The sequence below is a fragment of the Cyprinus carpio genome, chromosome B12 (genome assembly GCF_018340385.1).
Source record: "Cyprinus carpio isolate SPL01 chromosome B12, ASM1834038v1, whole genome shotgun sequence".
NCBI lineage: Eukaryota > Metazoa > Chordata > Actinopteri > Cypriniformes > Cyprinidae > Cyprinus > Cyprinus carpio.
The window spans coordinates 17,125,690-17,149,645 of record NC_056608.1 but is presented as its reverse complement, the minus strand read 5'-3'; the positions used below and the strand labels follow the sequence as shown (position 1 = coordinate 17,149,645).

The 23,956-nt window shown below is 40.2% G+C and overlaps 1 protein-coding gene across 36 annotated transcripts in view; it reads left to right on the top strand.

Moving 5' to 3' along the window:
- The window catches only part of tcf7l2 (transcription factor 7 like 2), an 87,839-nt gene that overhangs the window by 19,167 nt on the left and 44,716 nt on the right, over positions 1-23,956 (top strand). For 24 of the 36 annotated variants that reach the window (XR_006156119.1, XR_006156118.1, XM_042735741.1 and 21 more), the window contains exons 4-5: positions 10,007-10,108; positions 17,543-17,602. The exons of 3 other annotated variants lie outside the window; for them this stretch is intronic. Coding sequence is in view for 31 of the 33 variants with exons in the window: in XM_042735741.1 (XP_042591675.1) it covers positions 10,007-10,108; positions 17,543-17,602 (162 nt within the window). In the remaining 2 variants the exon portion in view is untranslated. The remainder of the gene's footprint in view (positions 1-10,006; positions 10,109-17,542; positions 17,603-23,956) is intronic. 9 more of the 36 variants (XM_042735750.1, XM_042735746.1, XM_042735755.1 and 6 more) reach the window with 2 other exon arrangements.

The window sequence follows — 23,956 nt, the reverse complement described above, 5'->3', positions numbered from 1 at the left end:
AGTTCAGGTGTACACGTCATCATCAACTGTCAGAGTCTGTAATAGGGTGAAACAAAGCATTGTGGGTAGGTTTTCAGCACATTATTATGATGAAACAAAAGCTTATGATGTTGTAACTGAATCATTGCTGTTTATTATAGGGTTAGTTCACCCAAAAATTAGTGTTTTACTTACCCTCGAAGCACCTAGGTGTATATGACTTTCTTCTTTCAGACGAATTCAGTCCGAGTTATATGAAAAATTGTCCTGGCTATTCCAAGCTCTATCATTGCAGTCAGCGGGTGTTGCAGTTGAACAGTCCACAAGTCGTCCAATAAAGCATGCGCATTCATAATAAAACGTACCTCACGTGGCTAAGGGGCACGTATGCGTGCCTCTGAGAAATGCTAGTCTTGCGAGTTTGTTTATAGGAGCAAAGGAAGCAAAGTTTCCTTACTTTAGCAAAGGAAAACCAGTCCCCTCTTGGTTTATATCGAAATCCACTGACATTTTTCTTTGCAAATCCTCGGTTTGTACTTCTAATTCATGACCGGCAACAGAAATGTTTTGTTTTGTTCTCTCTCCGCATTCTTCACTAATCGCGCAACCCCAACATTCTAGGTTATTTGCCGGAACAGCTTCCATGTATGACAGATAATGGAAGTGAGAGAAAAGTGTTTATTACATTTGAAATATGGATATTTTTCTTACAAATAACATGGAGTCGCTACAGAAGGCCTTTATTCACCCCCCGGAGCCATGTGAGGCATGTTTTATTATGGATACGCACGCTTTATTTGACGACTTGTGGACTGTTCAACTGCAACAGCCGCTGACTGCAGTGATAGAGCTTGGAATAGCCAGGACAATTTTTAATATAACTCCGACTGGATTCGTCTGAAAGAAGAAAGTCATATACACCTGCCTCGTGTGTGAGTAAAACACATGCTAATTTTCATTTTTGCGTGAACTAACCCTTTAAGGTCCTAAAGCTGCTGTCAGACTAGAATTTCACCTCTTTCATATGCATGCAAACACAGGACAACAAAAACTCAAACTCATTGTCCATTGTAGTGTCCAGAAAAAATTTGCATGCTCAAAGTCTAGTTTGACCAAGGCTTAAGATATTTCCATGTTGGGACGTTTCCATTAAATTTTAATGTTAAGTCCTGGTTTGTTGGTGTTGCTACTTAAACCACCAATACTTTCTTGATCAGCCAACTTAACCACAAATGCTGTTATTTTTTTCATAAATACTTTACAATGCTGATCCACCTTGAATTGGCATAAATCAACCTGGGTCAGATAAGGTCTGCTATTTATTTAGTCGATTTGAATTAATGCACATAAAGATGTTTTCTTTCATCAGGGAGAGTTGTGTGAGCTTGACAGTATAGCACAGGTGCATCTTATGCATCTTATGAATAGACCTCTTAGTATGTTCAGACTTGGCATGTCTGGCATGTGTTACTGTTTAGCTAAGAGTAGAGATTAGTTTTCACACTCACCCTGCATTAGTCCCAGCTGTGTCCAGCTACACATGTAGTTTTGCATCTTATCTGTGCACTGAATCGATCATTAGCGAGAAGGGGGTTACATTGACAGGGCTCCAGACTGCGACTAAAACGGTCGCATTTACGACCAAAAATACTAATTTGCAAGTTTTTGCTGAGGTTGCCATTGGCGACTATATATATTAACATGTTATGATTTAAAAATGTGCATGTAATGCCCTTTTTCCTGATTATTTTGCAATTTCATCATTTGCTATGTTCACATATTCAACTGAGACGATGCACATCAAAGTTTTAGTGGAAAAAATAGATTTAAACAGTCCTCATCTCTGCAGCACAGCAGTACTGATGCATACCTGCTAAACACAGCACGAGAGAGATCGAAATGACGGAGATGTGCAAGTAAAAGTGCAGAAAAGTGTCTATTTCGTGCACAACTTGAACAAACTACAACAGGTAAAGCTGCCAGCTGTTTGGATATTGGTAATTTTGTTAACAATTCTCGTTTATAATCATTACTAATATGGCTTCTTCTTATCAAGATCTTAGTCTATATGCTGTGATAGTCTATAGGCCAAGTGATGCTTATGGTCCATGATATTTGTACAGATCCTGTGTCATGAACAATTCTTTGTGACTATATATTTCAAGTTGGAAAAGACATTTAATTCCCACTTTAAGTGAACCATATTTCCCAGGTCATCTACAAGATCGATTAAAAGGCTGATAAATTCAAGAAAAGATGAGACATAAACACATGAAAGTATGATTGAAATGTTAGAAAAGAATAATAAATAAAACATGTTAATTCTGTGGCAAATAAAAAAATAAAAATTTTCTTATAGGAGCTAATGGCTCCTTACTTTTTTTTTTTTTTTTTGGAGCCGAGATTGAAGACTTTTACCTGAAAGGACGTTTCCGCTGGAGCTTTTGGATTTGAAAAGAGCTTATATACAGTCAGTAAGTTTGCTTATTCTTGTCCCAGTGCCCAGTCTCCCCTCCGTTAATGGTTCAAGACAGGTCTGTGGTTTGCCCAAGAAAGACACAGTGCCAGAGAGAGATGCTTAAAGAGTGCATTAAAGATTCAGCAGTAATTGCTGTGTGTGATGGTGTCTGTTGCCACTGTTTGTGGATGGATGTCTGCAGTAATAAACAGAGAGGTGGAGGAGGGGTTATGTGTGCTTGTGAGGCTTTTTTTTGGTGGTGGTGGTAGGGAGTGCATTACAACAAAATCATTACTACAGGTTTTTTTGGAGGTGAAGGGTGCTCTTCGTGGGGTGCAGAAGAGAAGATAGGGGTCGCACCATCACCCATGGTGCTTTGCCCGTAGCTCCCATCACATGACCTTCACTGGGTCTTGTTGTCATCTGTGCCTCCTCCGTTTTAATGAGCTCTATTAACCAGTTCTTTATTTATTAGGGAGCAAAAGAAAGGTATTGTCCCTGATAGTAGTGGTAGTCGTGTTATAATGGACAGGTCATTAGCATTGTTACTCTTTGCATACCTTATGCCAGTAACCATCAGTCGATAGCCATTTGTTATTAAAAATTACCCAATGGATACATCACCAACCAACAAAAGTTACAGTAATCCCTTCTGCCATTTAAATTCATGTAGTTGAGAGTGAGATTGGTCTGAATAGACCAGCCTGTTGTATTTGTGCTACATTGAGTGTGTTTGATGTTCCCGGAGTATGGTTCGGGTTTGTGTTGTAGTGTAAAATCAGAAGGGTGTCCTGCGTTGATGCTTCTGACCTGCAACCATTCTGAATTTTGAGGCAGATAATGGTGCTCAGATACACTCAGGGACCAGACCTTATGAATATGGAGTTTGGAGTGCTTCAAGGTTTATTTGTGTGTGTGTGTGTGTGTGTGTGTGTTTAGGTTGAAACCCGTTTGAAGGTTGTTGTTGCTGCAGGAGGTGAAAGTAGTCTTTATTTTGAACTTGAGAGTGTGCACTAGTGTGGTAATTACCTTCTCAATCTGCGGCCAAGTGTGTGTGTGTGTGTGTGTTTAAACGTGAGGTCCAAAGTCCAAACTCCATGCCAACCCAATGTTAACTCTACAGGACCTATGTGCAGGCACACCTACCACTAAGCCCTATGCCCAGGCTGAAGATCACGTAGCTGGTAAGTAGGTCAGTGTATGAGATTCTGCAGGGTAGGAATGAGACATCTCTTAGTGTTGAAACACTGCAGGCTGTGTAAGTGTGCAGCTCTTGGGTGTGTTGCTAGGCCTTAGCTGCCTGTATGTCTCATTATGGGCCCTGCTGGAGGAGACACCAGCCACGAAGACTAGAGCCTGCAGGGTTATTTATAGAGCGCTCTTAAGGGGCCCATAATCACCCAGAAGAGAGAGAGAGAACAAGAGGAAGAAAGAGTAGAAGGGGTGGGGAGGTGGTACAGTTTTGGGAAGTAATCCCCAAAAATATATATTTCAATAGTCTTGTTAAAAGAATTGTACCCAACCACATAAAATGACAATTTTAAGACCGAAAGGAAGCCTCCAGTTGCCTTCCTCATAGCAAACTAAACTTAAAATTGGGCAAATGATGTGTCACATGATTAATATTCTTGAGCCTAATTGATAAATTTTATGTCTCATCCATTAGTCAGATCTTTTCTATGCCCCTTGGGTAAAAGAAAACCACAGCCTGAAAAGACACATGAACTTGTTCCTGCTTAATAGAAATATTAATGGATCAGCAGTCCTTTGGTGTGCAATCACCAAATGCTATGTCAGCCTACATGGACTTTAATAGAGGAACACTGTCACTTTGTCCAACTGTCTCCATGAGAGATGGTTTGTTTATTTTACTGCCTTCTCAAGCAAGGAGGACAGCTGCTCTAAAACAGCTAGTCTGGCTTTGAGGCTTGGCAGAACTTCTTTATGGCATTACTTATTGGTAGTATGTGCACACTAACACAGTACCTTACACAGTCTGAGTGCTTCAGGTGAATCAGTTGCTGTTTGACTAATACACAAGCCAACACCTGCTACATAAACAGATCACAAGCATGGCCACATGTATCTCATGCTACTGTATTTGAGGTGCTGGATCAGATAATAATAATTTGGGAATAGGGAATGATTTAACTAAAATGTTCTTGAACTGTCTCTTTAAGTGGAAGAGATGTTGAGGTTCTTGCATTACTGTGGCACTTGAAAACTTAAATGGATACTTCACCCCAAAAAATGACAATTCTGTCATCATTTACTCATCCTCATGTTGTTCCAAACCAGTATGTATCGTTTTCTTCTGCAAAGCACAAAAGAAAACATTTTGAAAGAAAGTTGAGGTCCAAATCATGGAACCCCATTGGCTTTCATTGTTTGGACAGACAGACAGACAATTTCTTGCAAATGTGTACCAAAATGAGAAAATTAGTACATTTTTTGGGTCAGTTGTCTCTCTGTGGGATTGTAGCGTTAACCTTAAATACCTGTGCCATTAATGTATTGAATGTTTTTATTCAGGTAGCTAACTATAAACAAACCATTTTTGTGTTTAACTGTTTAACTGTTGTTCTGTGCCCATTATAGCACCCCTTGTGGCAGTGCTGAAAATGCAATGTGCATTCATGCTATTTAATGCTATTTTGGAGCAATACATGAAATCAAGCTTGCTTTGCTCAAAGCGTCCATGTCCAAATACTTTTGTAGAGTATGTTTTAGGCCTAAGTTTCAAAAGATGCCTGCCTCACCAACTGTTTGGAAGATCAGTTTTAGAGGCAGTGTGAAAGAAAAATGTCAGTGGGAGTTTATTATGAAGAGGGCCAAGGTGAGAGGTGAGGGGATGGAGGAGATCAGGCTGGGGTCTCTGGCTCTGTGCTGTCAGAGTGCTGAGAACCCCCCAGCGGTTCCAGCTTTGGAGTAAATACGGGCCCAGCGGACCCTCTCCCGCCCCAGGGCACACAAACCCCAGGCCTGCCCACATTCCAGCTTTATTTTCCTGGTTGCAGAATGCCTGAGGCAATCTGAGCTGGTGGGGTGTTCTTTTCTCTTTTTTCCTTTATTTACTCATAAAATGTGTATTAGAAGAACTAAGCAAGTGTGAAGAGCCTTCGTGTAGACTAACTTTCAGTTTCATCTAGTGTTGAGCTACTCCTCCTCCTCCTCCACCCCCTCCATCCCTATCCCCCACCTCCAGCATGCTTCCATCCATCCGAAATGAAGGCTATTTGAATGTTTCAAGCAAACATACAAAGACAGACAGACACACACACACACACCCAAACACATGCTTTCTCTCTCTTTTCTCGCTCTCTCTACCTCTCTAGAGATGGGAGTCTCACAGATGGGCAGATCCCTTCTCTTTGGATCAGTGAATTTCAAAGAGCCTGTCTGGATCATTATTATGTCCTTTCCCCAAAAAATAACTCCTCTTGAGAGAGCGAGTGTATTAAGCGCGAGTCTGTATGTATCCATGCTTGCCTGTTCCTCAGCACCTGTGAACAAACAATGGGCTTTTTATTGTTGCTTGTTCAGTGGGAGTGGTATTTATCATAATTCTTATGCAAACTTGTGTGGTTCTCCATGTGAACCTAAGAAGCACTCTTAAACATACTCTTTTTAGATTCTAATTAGTGTTGCCGCTTTTATTTACGGAGACAGGAAATAACAAGTAGGTGGTGGGAGGTGTGACCAGGAGGTGAGACCTGATCCGCACTCAAACTTGGGTCACCGCAATGTTCAACATGTTAGAGCATGCACACTAGCCACCAGGCCACATCTGATCAGTCAATTTCAGGTGTCTTAGCTTAAATAATGTCTTGTTTTATTCTTGCAATTAGCAAGAGGTCAGCTCTCACACCCTTAGAGCATTTGTGGATATGGTGATGGTAAAGTTAACATTTGGATTCATGTGACATGCATGTTAGTAGCTGTTAGAGGGGTCATATGTTCTTGACCCCTCTCCACAGATGGTCTGGGATCTTCTGGGCCTGATTGATCATCTCTAGTGGGAAATTGGCTCACAGAGTGTTTGCCGGATCCCCTTACACCCTTTTGTCTTCAGGTTGTCCTGTGTACATTGTTAATGTGGCTGGAACGCTTTCTAATGCATTGGTTCATCCCATACTGGACATCTGAAAATAGATCCACAGATATCCCTAGCATCCCTGACAAAGTAGGCATCTGATTTGTCTGATTGTAGAAAAGCCTTTGCTCTTAATCCAAAAACAAATTGAACACGCAATTTACATGGATTAAATTTGGTTATCACATTCAGTTTTGTTTGCTCTAGTTTACTTACTGTTGCAAATGCTTCCATAATCCAGATGACTTTAGCTGTAGGCCTAACATTGTAAAGTGGATTTCTGGTTTGGAATGATTTTCCATGAAAAATAAAGGGTTTCATCAAAGGTCAGGTTGCAAAACTCAGCTCCAGATCCAATTTAGGTGAAAAGATTTTGCCAGAAGACCTGATTAAGCAACTCGTGGTCTCTGGTGTTTTTCTATCTCTCTCTCTCTCTCTTTCTCCCGGAAGTCTCCAGGCAATAGAGGGACAGAGAGAGAGTTCATCCCTTTTGGATGATTTAGAGGGCTCCCTTGTCTTTCACTTCATCAGAGACAATTGAGTCATTCATTCCCATTGTAGCTTTGCTGAGGCAAGGCAAGGCAGTAGAAGGCGAGGCAAGGCTTGAGGGTTTGCTGAAGGGTGGGGGAGGCGAAGGGGAGCCCCTGGTGTTGGGGCCCCAGGACAGAGTAAGCACTCTGGGTTAGTCTGAAGGCTGAGGGGGAGGGTACTGAGTTCTCCAGAGCTCCAGAGAAATTTGTCACATCAGAATAGCACTTGAGTTACGTGGAAGGGGGCCTCCTAGCTGGAGAGTTTTTAGTAGGCAGAGAAGAGGCAGGCAGAGGTCAGAGATCATGGCCTTCTCAAACCCAAGTGGTGCGTCTGTCAGCAGGTCAGGGGTGGTGTAAGGGGTTGAGCTGCGAGGGAACACTGCTGGGACTTTGGCACTGGTCTAGGCTCAGCTTTCCTTGGCATGCTTGTAAAACCTGCAGGAGGGATTGACCAAGGGAAAGGTCTGAAGTGGATACGCCTGTCAGAGTATGTGCACTAAGCTTTTAGCACCCACACTGGCAAGGTGTCACCTTTCACCCCATCCAAACTAAACTTCACAGTGCTGGAGCAGAGGGCATTACCTGGTCCTACCAACCAAGATATTACCTGGTCCTACCTACCAAGATATTACCTAGTCCTACATGCGCACACATTTCAAACTAAAACATATTTATGATTTTTACTTGTTATTTTTACAATAAACTTGAGCTGATTCTTAAAAATATGGCATTCCTGTCCCCCGGTCAACAATACGCTTCAATATCCCATCAGTCAGTTTGTCTATTTGGAGGTGGGTATGATCAAGTTGAGGCCAAGGTAGGAGTCCAAAAGTTCCTCCAGACTGGATCACAGGAATGTATAATTAGCTCTGATCCAGTCCTGTTCTTGAAGACACATGAACAGCCTTACAACTACAGCCTCATTTCATGGGCATTTGCTGAAATAGCGAGCGAGAACCAGGCATTTTTTCTTCACTCTTTTTCTATCTTTGGCAAAGTGGAGCTTGGAATGTCCTCATAAGAAGAGTAAAATCTCAAAGGAGGCCTGACAAGGTCAAACAAACTCCACCGATAGGCTGTAAGAAGGGAAGGCGTGAAGCTGTTTGATCGGATAGAGCAGGACAGAGAGTGGGAGCTGAAAGGTTGACCCTGATTGGCCGGATCTGATCAGACATGGGAATGGATTTGATTCTGATTTGGGGCTCACTTGGGCCAAGGTTTTTTAGTTGATTTGGAGCCCAGTGGTTGATGTCCTGGCAGCATCGGAGGCCAAGTTACAAGGCCGACTGACTCGTCAGAAGTTTCCTTTGGGGATCTGATGAAGTATAGCACAGCATGCGTTAGGCCTAAAAAAAAGAGCACAATTTTTTATGTAGAGTGTACTCTAAATTCATTTTTCATGTTATGGGCCCCAGACTGCATCCAAAATTGTGCCAAGGTTAAGAAATTGAGCCCCAGCTGCTGTGTCTACCCCACATTTCTTTCTGTCTTTTTTTTACTTCTGTCCACCATTCCTCCGTCCTTCTGTCCTTCCTTCCTTCATTTCTTTCTTTCTTTCCTTCTGTCTTTTCCATTCAACTTAAATGCTTCCTTAAATATTTTGACATCAGCCAAGCCCACATGCAAATCCACTCAACTCTCCTATTTAGTAACATAGATGGTTTGAATGCTTATTTGAATTTATTTAGCCATTGAACAGAGCAGCCGTTTCCAATGGTCACTTTTTTACCTCAGTGTTTGTTGCTCTTCAGGTTTCCCATAGTAACAGCAATCAGGTCCCAGTTAACCCCTGACCTGTGTAATTCAGCTAATACAACAGCCACACTTCAAGTGTTAGATATGTATGGACCCTCACACTTTTCCTGATGAGACACCCATGACTCAGATAGCCGAGTCTAAGTCATGTTCATGATCAGCCGGTTGTCTCTAAGCCTCTACGGATACAGGTTAAAAGTTCACTTGCTGTGGGCTAATGGACTAAGGACATTAGGCACAACAGTTTTGGGACAGTAACAGCAGGTTTGTAATGGGCCCAGCATGTGATCTCTAAATGAGAGGTCACTCAGGCACACAGGATACATGTAAAGGGGTGGTCTGCTAAGCAGATCTTGCAGTCCATGGGTGAGAACAGACATATGACCTCAGAGAATGTGTCCATCAGGGTTCAGGGCTGGGAGTTAGAATGGAGATATTATAGGCAGAAGAAAGTTGGAATTATATACTAACGTCATGTCAACTGAATAGGAAGAAAAGATTTTCTTATTTGAATGCAGCATATTTTGGGCATATCCCTATTATAAACCATATGTTCAAAATCTGTTTTCATATATATATTGAGCTTTCAAAAAATTATTTGATTTTACAGATTAAATTAAGAGTTTGAAAATGTCATGGAGCCCTTCATGGTGATTATGGTGATTATTTTCATCTGTTGGCTGTAAGAGCGATGTAAGGGATCATGAAAGGGCTGTTTGCCTGTGTACACCTCTGATAAAGTCCAGGTCAATCATTCACGGGGACAGTCGCTGCAGTGACTCAATGCCACACCCTTATTATGTGTACAGGGAAAAATGTACACATAAAGTCCACCTGAAATTCCAGAGGCCAATAAAACATTTGTGCATGATTAATACAGGAAGAAGAATTAACATATTCACCTGAATGCATTTGAGTGTGTGGTTCAAAATGTGCTGTTTTTGTGAACGACAAGCATAAAATGTAAATTAATCTTAACACCAGAAGTTTCAGTTTTCAAGAAGCTCCACCTCATGCATCATTCGACCTTGGATTTTTTTGACATGATTTATTTTTGTTTACTTTTGCTTTCTATGTCACACATTTTTTTTATATATATTTTAGGTCTTATGTTGTGTTTCCCTTTGTTTTCTGCATTGTTAACATGTTTTTCTTTTGTTTTTCTCCATTTTTTTTCTTTATGTCATCCAGTATCTACAGATGAAATGGCCCCTGCTAGATGTTCAAGCAGGAAGTCTTCAGAGTAGACAAGCACTTAAAGATGCCAGGTCACCTTCTCCAGCACACATCGTTGTAAGTAACACCCATGAGTCATTGCATTTACAAAGCTCTTTGTTCTACAGCACAGTCCATGTAAACCAAACTACTTCTGGTATTGTTGGGTTCTTTGGGATCTTACACTCCTCTCCTAATCCACAGTTGTCAATTGGTCTAGTGATCTATAAAAAACTGTAGACCAGGGATGCGTTTCCCAAAAGCATTGTAAGCTTAAGTTGATCGTAGCTCCATTGGTTTCAATGGGTCTACAATGTACTTAAGCTTACATTGGTTTTTGGGAAACGCAGCCCAGATTGTGTTGGAATATTATATATCACATGGGTGCCTGTTTTGTAATGTGCTTGTCTGTAATATGGCTTCTTCATGAAAACAAGAGGGTGAGATTTCAGTGTAGCTCAACAGTTTTTTTCTCTTTGAATGGCGCAAAGTGGCAGAGGGCAAAACCGTCTTTTTACAGTGGAGACGGATAATTAACGCCCATGCAAAGCTTGGTTCAGGCAATGAGTGTCTGGAGTAGAGATGCTATGTTTATTTTGCAGTTTTATACGCTGGATCCATAAGTGCTGTGTTTAACTCTAAATTTATCACTCTTTTAAAATCTATAGATGATAAGGCCTTGAAGGTTAGAAACACATCTGTGTGAAAATAAAGTTGCCATTTTAAATCATCAGGTTATTGATTCCTTTCCTTGGACAATAGACCAAATTTGATTTTGGTCTTTCCATTGTGGTGCAGGAGTTTGGGGGCTTCATTGTGTTTCCATAGTTACTGGAAGCAACAGAGTGTCTCCAAGGTCATGTTTAGGAATATAAGACAATAATCCATTTAATCCAGGATAATATTTTGTCAGAGAGATGACCACATTTTGAACATACAGGACTGAATTTTATTAGTTGTTCTTACTTTAAATAGGTGTGGGTTGTTTGGTTGTTTACCATGTTATTGTGGCATAATGAGATTAAACATTCTCAGTTACCTTTAAAGAGTCTGCATGGAATTTATATATATATATATAATTTTTTTGTTTATTTTTTTTGAGACCATGTAAGATTATACTCCTAAAAGTCGACAAAATAACTTTTTAGCACATTTATGCAATCTTTTTCTTCCGGACCAAAAGTAGAAAAATCATGGTTTGCTGTGACATTGACTGAAAACTATTTGCTATTTAATATTTTGTATTGGTATTTTGGGTCACACTTTATTTTAAGGTCCAATTCTTGCTATTAACAAACAATTAACTGTGACTTTTGTCTCAATATAAACTATTAATGTGCTGCTTATTAATAAGGTAGTTGTTAAGTGTAGGATTAGGGATGTAGAATATGGTCATGCAGAATATGTGCTTTAGTACTAATAAACAGCCAATATGTTAATAATAGGCATGCTAATAAGCAACTAGTTAACTAGTGAGAATTGGTCCCTATACTTAAGTGTTACCATATTTTTATATTTTTTTTCCACTTGTTGTCTAATGCAGTTTTAGATAGGCTACCATTCAAAAGTTTGAGGTTGGTAAGATTTTTAAAGATTTTTAAAGAATTCTCATATTCTCACTAAGACTGCATTTATTAGATCAAAAATACAGTAAATTCTAGCTGATGAATGAAGTGGCAACTCTACAGCTGGTAGTAAACTATTTTTACATTTAAAAGTAGGGTAGCCATCCCATGTGCTTTTTTTAAGCAAAAGAGAAAAATGATTGCCCTCCCTCTCTGAATCATTAAATGCGTGGGAGGTAGTTAAGAACAGGCTCAGGTAAATACTGCACTTGAGTTTTATCCCTCTGACTCATGAGGCTGTAAATGCTTATCAGCACAGAGCAGTTTTCTCTATTGCCTTTTAAAAAAAAAGCCCTAAAGACCTACAGCAAGAGAGTAAGATGTATATTTTGCTCTGTATGGTGTTTAGCTATTTAGCATTTAAGGTCATTTATTTATTTAGTCATTCATACAATTCGTATCTGTTTGATCAAGACCTAACATGGTACTTTGCATTATTTCTTCATCCTTCCGCCTTTCTGTCTCTCTCGCTCTCCCATTCTACTCTTTCTCTCTTGTGCTGACGTGTGTTTGATTCGATGTTTCCTTGGTTTGCATCATGCCGTTGGTGAATCTATCTGGAGACAGTTGGTATTGTTGGGGGTAGATAACTGTGGAATGCCCTGAGCTCTATATTTATTTATTTATTTTTGACTCAGGTTGGCCTATATGCTGCCGTATGTGAAGGCCTTATCAATAAATTGTACCGTAAACATTAGTTTCTCTTCTCTGTTGAATTGGAAGAACACCTGCCCACCTTGACCCATGACTCTGAAGACGCCTGTCTGCCGTGGGCTGATAAGAGAGCGCCGATGGGCGTGAGATAAGGAACGTAAGCCGAAGTTCAAGTGACCCAACAATCACCAATGAGAGAGATACAAATGCACAGGTGGACAGCGGGAGAGAGGAGATGATACCGTAAAAGGGCAGTGAGACCAATGAAGGAGACACAGAGAAAGACACAAACAAGTCTAAAAAGTGTATATACAGCAAAAAGAGAATGAAGTAGCAAACATGAGGCTAATGCTTGACATAAGTTGCCTTCACACAGCAGCAGAATACAGTTGTCAGTCATATTTTAGAGTGCTGTATATGGTTATTTTCATACACAGCTCTGTTATAAATTGCATTTTATAACCTAAGTGACTCTTTAAAATTCACAAGAATAGAAAAAGGGCTTGACAGTATTTATTCATATAGAACGTATTCAAGCCGCTCCTGTGTATGGATGCCTGTTTTCTTTAAAATATTAATTTAAAAATGATTAATTGTATTATGTGACATAATGCTTTAAATTAAAAGTTGTTTAAAAAAAATCTCATAATGAAAAATAAATCAGTTGTGGGATAAAAAGTTTTTAGGTGGATTCCAACCACTAGTTAGTATGTTGTCAGTCATAAGCACTAAATGTGTGACCATAGAGGTGCTACTCCACGCTGCTCTATGAATAGCGCACAGGAAGTGTCCCTCTCGTTTCTGTCCACGCCCATAGAAGGCAGTGCCAGGATGTCTAAAGTACTCAAGAGCCCCACAATCTTTTCAAAGCCTGTTAGTCCCACACAGTCACCATGCATTTACTACCTGTTCACAGGTCATAAAGAACACATCACTGCAAAGCTGTTTGTCCGACTGCCATCTCCACTAACTTTTAATGTGATTTAAAAAGCCCTTTCTTTATATAGACTATAATATAGAAATGACAGTTCAGACAGATAGACTGCAAAACATATGTGTATTTGGCATCAGACAGAGCATGAACTCAAGGACGGTATGAGGGGGTCATGGATTGCAGTTCCAATGGGAAGGAGTTGGAAACAACGGAGCGATATATTTCCCCACATCTGTGACACATTGGCCATTCGTTCCGGGATCAGTTTCCTTTTCTCGTTCCCTTTCTTAACTTGTATGCACAGCTGTCCATCAGTGTTTCCCTATGTAGTGTTTCTTGGTGTAGGCCATATACTAGAGTGGTATAGCCAGATGTTTAACTCAAAGCGTAAAGTCTGGTCATTTGCAGCTTTATATTGTGGTCAAGAACTGTCTACTTACACAGGAAATTACAATTTGACTGATATGTTGTAGTTGAATTTTTTTTACAATAATTTGAGCTTTTTCCTAAATTAATAAGTGCAGATTTTTTTTCACAGACAGAAAACTACAATACAATAATTATTATTTTCCTAGACTTATCGTACTAGATATCTTTAGTCTGCACTCTGCGGTAGCGCATCAGTACGGCATAGCACGTCGATTCTACGTGGACCGTAAGCGCTGTGATTGGTGGGCTAGAACCCCTCCCTCCGTATGTACTTGAGTTTTGTGTCTGTTTATGTGCACTTTAATATATATTAATGTTACACCTTCTTATATAAAATAAAACAAAGCAAAGAACAAGTATCTTATCACTTATTATACTACATAGCATTATACATCACTAGTTGTCCGCGACCAACAGTGTTGATCTGCCATGGTACAAGAATGCCATCTTCTCCTGTTCTGTTGTTGTCTCCTTTTTGTAGTTTTAAATAATGATTTAATGATTTGATATCTATTTGCCACCGTCACAGCTAAAATGATTTTCAGATGAGCTGCTTCTTCTTTGGCTTTTGTCGTGGTACTTCGGGTTACACCAGCAACATGCCCATGGACACTGCAGACTAGCGGTCTGCATGTGTACTGCACGTCGACGCGGACAACGACGCAGAAGTATAAATGAAAACTGACGCATAGCCTACGGCGTAAAGGCTACGGCGTAGGTCCAACACAGAAGTATAAATTAACCTTAATACCCCTCTAAGGGGCAGTTTACACGACAACGTTTTCAGCCAAAAACGGGAAACTTTTTATGTGTTTTGCCTGTTCGTTTACACGAACACAGCGTTTTGGGGATTGAGAATGCATATTTTTTAAAATGGTTTTTAAAGTGCAAGTTTTTGAAAACAGCACCATTATCGTTCCCGTGTAAACACGCAATTCGGGAATCTTTGAAAACGGTGATGTCATGCGCATGTGTAGTACGTGTTAGGTATGTAGACATGCAAAGTACGTGTCGATTTTAAAGGCAAGTTCGAATAAACATAAACAACAGTGGCGGAGTACATGGTACTGTTGTTGCTGCTCAAGAGTTGGCTAAAGCTTCTTCAGAAAAGTGTGGATTTACTTCACCAATATTACAACCAACAGCGGAGACACATCATGTTCAACATATAATCGTCACTTCACTATAGGTACTGTTTACTAACAAGTTGACAGCGCCAACTACTGGCCTGGCATATGTAATACAGCATTTTTTGCAGTTTTCGCAGATATGTGTAAACGTTTTGGACGTTGTCGTGTATACATAAAACTTTTTAAAAATGCAAGGGAAAAACTTTTCCGTTTTTGACTACACTGTTGTCATGTAAACGTAGCCTAAAATAATGCTGAGGCAAAAGTATACACTCACACACAACCTCATGCAGGAGTACTACACACTGTAACACACACACATTCTTTTTTTGCTCCGAGTCTTGTTGAGACTGGACAATGTCTCCATTGTTTTCTGGGCTTTCACAGGCAGCAGGGGATGGCTGGAGTGTTAACTATTTCCCCACGAGGCCCCACGGCAGTGTGCATATGCGTGCAAGCACTATGTGCAAGTGAACCAACTGTAGGAAAATGCAGGAACAGTGAGAACGTAGGGAAAGGAGGAAGAATAGAAGGGGTGGAGCTTGGAAGAATAGCTGGAGGAGTCCTGGTCTGTTCCTGTATGGTAATTAGTATTTAGGAAGTGATGGAATGTGTTGCATTTTGACAGAGCGGGACTGGGACCTCCCACCTGAACTGCTGTACGATGAGGGCATGTTAGCTGTTTGCTGTCACAAGATGAGTCCGTCTGGTAGCTGGAGTTCAAACTGTTTTCAAAGTTGAGTATTGATATTAATGTTAAAATAAAGAGTAAACTAAATGAATCACACATACAGGGCATTTTCCCAGACTCCAGCTGAGTAGGAGTAGCGTCTCAAGCTAGCACGGATCCTGTAGTTTTTGCTGGTTAATTTGCTGCCTTTTTCTCGGACTGAATGGTGGTGCACCTGGACTGGCTTTGACAATGGCTGGGAGGGCCACAGGCATGCTGGGAAACCCCAGCCCCCTCGCTGTTAATGAGGACCCCAGAGTCACAGCCACAAGACACTGAACCAACTGTCTTTTTCTACCAACTGTCTTCCCTTTCTACTAACTGTTTCTCACTTTTCTCGCTCATTCTCCATAGGGCCTCCGCCTTTTGCTTCCAATCTTTTTTGGTGCTGTTTGGTGCATAGTGATGTAACCATGGCCTGTTGTATGTAACTGAAACCAGAGTTGTGCCGCTTCTGACAGGACCATGTGAAACAAGGAGATGTCACTTGTCCTGAGACCTTTGGCTAAAGCTCGGAGAACATCTCAGCGTGTGCTCTTGTGTAGTGCATGAGAGGCCTCCCTGGAGCATTTCCTTAACCAAACTCGAGGAATGTCAACAAATTCATTTACTAGGGACGTGGTGTCAAGGTCATCAGCCCTTCAGCCGTTTATATTGTTATATAACCTTGTGAGTGCAGGACGTTCACAACTCTTGTGTGTTTTTCCTTTAACAGGACCGTTTGTAGGGCAATGTATGAGATCTCTTTAAGCTGCAGTGAGATAAATGGCCACTTTAACACTCTATATAATCGTTCTCAGATTTGAATCCTGAGATTTCCCCTTTAGTCTCCTTTAGAGTTACAGAAGTTTTCTCATTTTTATATTTATATCACTTTTCTTTTCAGTAAAAATTTTCAGCAAATTCATTTTATCTAAATAAATTAATGATTACTCTAAATGTTACAATGGAATTATGCACCCCGAAAATATGATATTGTGTGTGTTTAAAGATTTTTTTAAAGATTACATTTAACAGTGTTAGCAAATTCAATAATGTTAGCATATTTTGCATATTTATAGTATATATAGTATTTTAGGAGGAATGTTTGAGATGCAATACCATTCAAAAGTTTGGGGTTAGTAAGATTCTTTCTTTTCTTTTAAGAAGTTAGTATTTTTATTCAGCAAGGATGCTTTAAATGTATCAAAAATGAGCATAAAGACTATAATATTACGAAAGGCTTTATATTTCAAGTAAAGTTCTATTCGTCAAACAATTCTGAAAAGAAAGTATCACAGTTTCCACAAAAATACTGTTTTCTGTTTTCAATAATAAGAAATTTTCATGAGTACCAACTCAGCATATTGGAATAATTTTGGAAGGATTGTGTGACACTGAAGAGTTAATAATGACTGCTGAAAATTCAGCTTTGCCTTCACAAGAATAAATTATATTTTAAATCATTATAATATTTCAGAATACTACTGTTTTATATTTTAGTGAGCATAAGAGATTTCTTTGAAAACATTACACAAGGCTTAGAGATGGCAAACATTTGAATGGAAGTGTATTTGAAACAAGCATTGCAGGGTGATTGAGAATGCCATTAAGACTCTGAACAATTGATTTTTTTTCTCTGTGAAAAATTTAAGCTATTGCTAGTCTCTCTTTTTCTCAGATGACATGGTGCAACAGGAACATGGTGTACAAAGCCTCCCAATGCCTAAAGCCACATCAGTACTCTTTTTGTCAGTCAGTTCAGTTTATGTAGACACACTGCCAACATGCTAACAATATCACAAACTCAAATCACAGTAAACATAAGATATGTTTGGGCTTGTACCTGGCAGCGGCCTGTCACTGCAGTCAGAGAGGAAACAGACAGGGAAGGAGAGGGGTGGCCCACACAGATAGACATTTTTCTGTAGTTTTAAAAAAAGTCATGCCTTTTGCCTTCATGCCCTGGTTGAGTGATGAGTGTACCATGTTCTCAATTTGTGACACGGGACGTCCGTCTTTGCCTTGCAGGGGCCCTTCTGCTTGGAATTCCCCGGACAGGCTGATCTGAGTCTTCACCAATTTCATTTGGTGAGAATCCTGAATTCCAAGTTTCTTGCAGCTGGCTTATTGATTGTTTAAATGAATTACCTGCTGGAAAATCCGGTTTCAGCTGGTAACTGATTTTCTAGCTGCTTGGAAGAGCTTTGACCAGCTAGAAACCAGCAACCTTGTTTCAGTTTTCCAGCTTAAGCTGGGTTTTCCAACAGGATAGAGAATAGAAAATATCAAAATCATTACAATGAGAGATGCCAAAAGCTATTTTTTTTTTATAACAGTGCAATGTTCTGCTGTATTTGATATTGTTTGTTGCTGTGTTCTTGCTCTTTTATATAAAATGGGGTTGAGTCTGCTTTGCATTTGTATACTCACACACACACACACACACACACACACACACACACCCTCATGAGCAGACTTGGCTCTTTTGCCTTTAGTTTGTGTGGTAATTGTAAACTGTTGCTGTCCTTTGACACGATGCTTTTTGTCTGTAGCAAGATCCCTGTTACGATATACAGTGTTTGCGTGTAACAGGAAAGCATCAGCGCCACTCCAGCGGTGCAAAATTCAGCATCTCTGGATTCCTGGCAGCCCGAAATGCCTCTTGAGCTTCATCTTTGTCTGCTCGCAGGCCCCCGTTTCAGCCTTGTTAATTATTTTCCTGCATCTTCCGGAATGGTGGCGATTATTTCTCTCTGATTTCTTTTCCTTTTCTCTGAAGCAGCTGGCGTGAAGAGGATGCTTTTCATTTGTAGCATCTGGGGTTGAACGTATGCCAGCAAGAAGTTAGGAGGTGGAGTGGTTTGTGTTTTTGTGTGCACACGCTCACCCATGTGTGTGTAAATGTCTGCGCGACTTGGTTTTGCGTGGGTCGAGGTTAAGGATGTTTGGATGATACGAGGCCTTCTTCTAATTGTCCTCTTGTCCGTCGACATGAGGCAGAGAGAGAGAACGGCGAACGAGAGTGCCTGTCTGGCACCGCTCTTCAGTCTTGATGTGGCGCGGAGTGACGCAACATGGGGCCACTGTCGCTGAGTGTCTCAATTGCGCCTCGGCCCTCCTTGATGGACACAAACAGTGTGTGGAATTCGAAAGGGGGGGCATGATGGGTAGCCTTGGTCTGCCAAAACTCAGCAGTGGTGCAAGGATCAGTGGGGCGAGCGATTGTTTAGCTCATCTCCTTGTGTTTAAGTCTATAGAGAAAGCTGTGGCATTGTGGGATGTGCTTGTCTTATTTTTGTCTTGTCCCTCTGGGTCATGTAGGTCATATATATAGAAAGAACATTTGAATTTTAATTTAGTTATTAACAGTGTTTCATTGAATCTAGCCCTCATTTAGACTAGCATTACCTTTCCATGCTGGTTTTGGCTAGTTCACACTGGTTTGATGCTGTTAGTTGACCCACATTGTGTAAGGGAATTTTGCTAGCTAAGCTAGTTAAGAGGTCTATTGGTCTATTAATTTATAAAAATCTTCATTTGTTTTATTATCTGACACTAATTACAGGGGGGCAGAACTGTGTTGTTTTCGCAAACAAGGCTCACCAAGAGTTCCTTAAAGGGATAGTTCACCCAAAAATGAAAATTTGTTGTTTATCTGCTTACCCCAGGGCATCCAAGATGTAGGTGACCAAGATTGAGATTGTAGATAGAGTGTCAATGGTCCATTTGAGAGATAGGTGGCAGTAATGCACTTATAAGTCTGCGATCCGACATAAAGTACGAAGAAGAAGAAGAAGAATCTTGAATCTTGAATCTAAAGTAAGAAGAAGAAGAAGATGCCTCATGCACCAGCTGCCGAGAATGCACACAGGAGGACGCACTCAGGAGAGTTCTAACAGTTCGGACATTGCGTGAATCAGAGGTAAAAAAAAATTATATAAATACTGTTCAGTTTCTTGTACAGACAGATCGTTTTGTGTCTTTACACATCAATGTATCGTCACGAGCCGCAGGGTTTTATTTGGTTTTGTTTGTGTATGTTTTTTTAGTTTTATTGTATGTTTTAGCCGTGATTCCCATCCACTTACATTATAAGAGTGATAGACTGCAACAGTTTGAATTAAAAATCTTGGTTTGTGTTCTACTGAAGAAACAAAGTCAGGTACATCTTGGATGACCTGGGGGTAAGCAGATAAACATCAAATTTTCATTTTTAGGTGAACTATCCTTTTAATCACCTAATCCCACCATGTTTTGCTGCTTGTGATTGTGTATTATTACTTGTTTGTCCATATGTTGCCCTAATGCCGCCATGTGTTGCTGCTTGTGATTGTGTGTGTTGTTTCAGCTAACTGCCAAGCAAATATACATGTTCCATGTTCTCAGTTAGGTTTTCAAACTTAGCTACACATTTGTTGGTACTCTGAGTATATGTAGAGCACTATTCACGGTCCTTCTAAAATAGAGAGAGCGCAGAAGGAATGGTGGGCGGGGAGGGTTTGTCGAACAAGAACTGCAAGAATGTTTGGGATTTTTGTCTGGGCCAAAACTTCCACAAGGACTTCCTGTGGGCTTCCAGTGGAGCCAGACAGCATCGTGCTCCTCCTTCCCAAACTTCTGAGAATCTAAACTCTAGTAGAAGTGGCATTAACACTTCCCCTCCGCACCTCCCCCACCACATTATATTCCTGCACGGCATTGAGCGGGACTGCGTTAGCCAGGACTCGTACTGTATTAGCACTTGAGGCTGTTTCACAGGGAAACTTGTTTTGACAGAACTCCAGGTGTCTCATTGTTGGGCGTGCTATGGTTCAACAGATTTGCCAATTAGTGTCGGGATATGGGCAGACGAGGGGAGGGGGCAGCTTTTAGATGGTGGTTTGGAAGACGTGAATGTGGGGGGACAGCGAGTGTGATGGAATGACATGAGGCCTCGTGGACTGCCAAAGGGGTCATATGGTCAGAGAGAGACGCTTGGTAAGTTGATATGTGACCTCCTTTCACAGGCCTGTTATAGAGTAGCTTGGGAAAGTAGCTCAGAATGGAGAAAGAGATAGAGGAAGAGGAGGGGGGAGCCTATGTCTTGGCTGAAATCACTAATTCCACTAATTCTAACTTTTCTTGGCCTGTACAATACCACTTGGCACTAATCAACTATTTTACAATTGTTAGCCTATGTCTTGGCTGAAATCACTAATTCCACTAATTCTAACTTTTCTTGGCCTGTTCAATTCCAGTTGGTACTAAGCTAGTATTTTACCATGTTATATTTTATTATTTAACTAAATTATAATTGTATCTAATTGTTTTTTGCTTAAGCTACATATAGACAAATAAAGTAAAATATTTTGTATTAAAAATTTCAGGTTGACTATCCAGTCACATTTTGTATTTTTGTGATACTTTAAATACAGAATAATGAACGTGCTTACTAAATCTTTGTTTTGTTTACATAATCTTTTATTTTTTTAAGCATTTTTCTAAGGCATAATCCATAGCCTACTTGAAGACATTTTCCGTAGGCCTGTTGGTCGCCATTCCATCCATTTTTTTGATAATTACTGTTATTTTTACCAATTAACTCTCTTTGTTTTCTTTTGAACATGGCTGTTGTGCTTCCAGGAAGTTTTAGGTGAACTTTTTAGAGGAAGTTGAAGTGATTTAGACTCCGTCCCTCAGGTGGCCTGTAGAACGAGGAGCTTTTTTTGGACGCGGCTCGGTTGTTTTAGTAAGCTTCTCGCTCACCACAATCCCAGATATATTCACTGCATAATTTAATTGAAGTGGAAATTAATAGCATTTTCCATCAAATGTGTGGTTGCACGAATTCATGTTCAGGAATTCCATCGAGTAGAATTTGGCCACTGAGCACGTGAAGGTAGAGGCGGTTGGGGTCCAATGAAATCACGTAGAGTCCTGCAGCACGTTCCTTCGCTAATCCATTGTTAAGGTTAGATGAAGTCCCGCCCCACCCCGTGCTTCAGATGCAAACGCTAACTGCTTAATGACCAGACGGTTTTGGCCACACGATGTGGTGAGATTCAGAAGTTCTTTGTGTGTGTGTGCTGTGAACTGTGTCGAAGTAAGTGAGATAGAAAGAAAGAGGCAAAGAATTGGGGAAGGGTGAAACTGACATTCCCGAAGAACAATTTATTGTTATGGCTGAATGTGCAGCGACAGTTAAAGTTGAACTCCTTCCCTCTTTTGGTGCATATGTATGCGTTGGCCCCTAAAACGCCCTTCTAGGGAGCACTTAAGCTAGCCGAAATCACGTTTACTTCCATAGCCCTCACTGAGAGCAACAGGGTTTTTTTTTGTTTTTGGAAGTCAGTCAGTATCTTGATTTTGGAACTGTTTTTGCATTGTCCTCTCCCTCTCTCTCCCTCTTTAGATTGTTTTCACATGTGCTTCAGCTCGCCTTTTGTGAGATGAACTTCCAATTTATTTGATTTCGCTCCTCTCAGCAGTTTCTTTGCAGACATCTTTTTACTGTTTATTTGCGTCTTTGTTATTTTGATGTTTCTCCACAGTAAGTGCAGTCAGAGCCAAGTTTTCTGTCTCCATTATGGCTTTAAAAAGAGAAAGATGACATGGGACTGTTTTTCTCAGTCAAAAAATCTCTTTGTTTTTATTGTTTCTTTTTAGTTCGGCCTTTTTTGAATGATTTAATGAGTTAAAGTGGTCTTGTTCTGGCACGCTGTTGCAGGTGTGCACATGCTCTCTTTATCATTTATTTAGTTTCGTTTCAGATATGAGAGGAATGTCTACTTTTGCTCGTCTGCACGGCGCTGTGGTGAAAACAGATGTGTTGTATTTAGGCTTAATTTATGACAGGCAGCTAACTGGGCAGTCCTGACATGTCCAGTTGAGTCTGTCACTACTCTCACCACAAGATACAAGACTAAAGAGAGGCTGGAGGGATGGAAAAATAACAAACGAGAAGGATGGAATGGAAAAAATTTGTGTTTGCCACTGGAAAGAAAATTTTGTAACATTAATGTTGAAGCTTTATCCATTGGTAACCCTAGTTAGATGTCACAGGAACCTTGGTGCTCATGTGGGAGATGCAAGTTCCAATCCAGTTCAATTTAATTTGTATTATTTAAATTTATGTTACTGTATTTAAAAAAAAAAAAAAAAAAAAATATATATATATATATATATATATATATATGTATATATATTTATATATATATATATATATAATTATTTTTTTTTTACAAACTTATTTTACTTTAAAATTTTAAATGTAAATTATTTTTTTATATTTATTTTATTATTTTGATGATGCACATTTTGATGACTAATACCACCCTGCCCTTTTACACCCAATTGTTTCTTGTCTCCTTTCAGCTGTCTCTGTTAATAGAAAGCACATAAAAACCTCAGAATATTAGCTAGCACTAGCTAAACATATTTTATGTGCTATTATTTGTTTATCAGTATTGTGAACTTTCTGAGTTCAGTGAAAATAAGGAATAAAATGAATAAATAAAATGGCGGGTCATGATTGAAGTGAGACAGGCGTGCCGTCCATGGACGGCAGACAGGAGACGAGGCTTTATTGGGAGGCTCATTAAGGACAGTGCAGCGACGTGGAGAAAGAAGCGAGCGCTTCACTGGCCTGTATCCCTTTGAACACCGGCCTACTCTTATCAACGACATGCTCCGTTCCTCCGTAACAAGACATTTTTCTTCACACAACGGATTTTTTTTCTTTCTCCTTTACCCCTGATGCGAACAGAGAAAAAGCTGAGATGTCACCACTATCCTTAAGATACAGAGGCTTCTCCTCGCATGCCTTTTTATCCCATTTCTCCCAGCACCTGTTGGAAAGCCCGGAGACTTTCTCTCGTCTCCATTTTATTTCCCCCTTTGTAAACGAAAACCTTAATTGGAACTTTTTTACGCTGTCTCCACCTTGCGTTGAGATGCCACATACGATCTGTTACAGCAGCACAGCTGTTTTACGAGTGTTTTTCGAGGAGCATTCCTTAATCATAGTGTCAGACAGACGGATGAATGCTCTGAGTGGGTTTTTATGCGCTCTGTAGTGTGCAGGTTATTGAAAAGCCCACTGCTTCACCATGAACCTCTCTTTGGCAATAGCTCGCGATGCTGTATTATTTATGACATGCACATGCACATGCATGATGCCAAGAAATAATCCCTCTGGTAATTAAGACCAGTTTACGCTATATAAAAGCGATGTATTTTTATGAACTGATCATGCAGAGAGCACAATAACCAGTTAGCATTCAAGGACCGAAATACATGTTTCCTGTCAGCCATCGTATGGTTTGTGTCCAGAAGGAAGCAAACTTATACCACATGGCTAATGTGATGTTAGCGGACCCCTCTCATCCAGATCAGCTGTAGTAAACTCTTGTCTTCTTATAAAAAAAAAAAAGGCTAGCTGTAGCATGGCACTGGTCCAGGAAT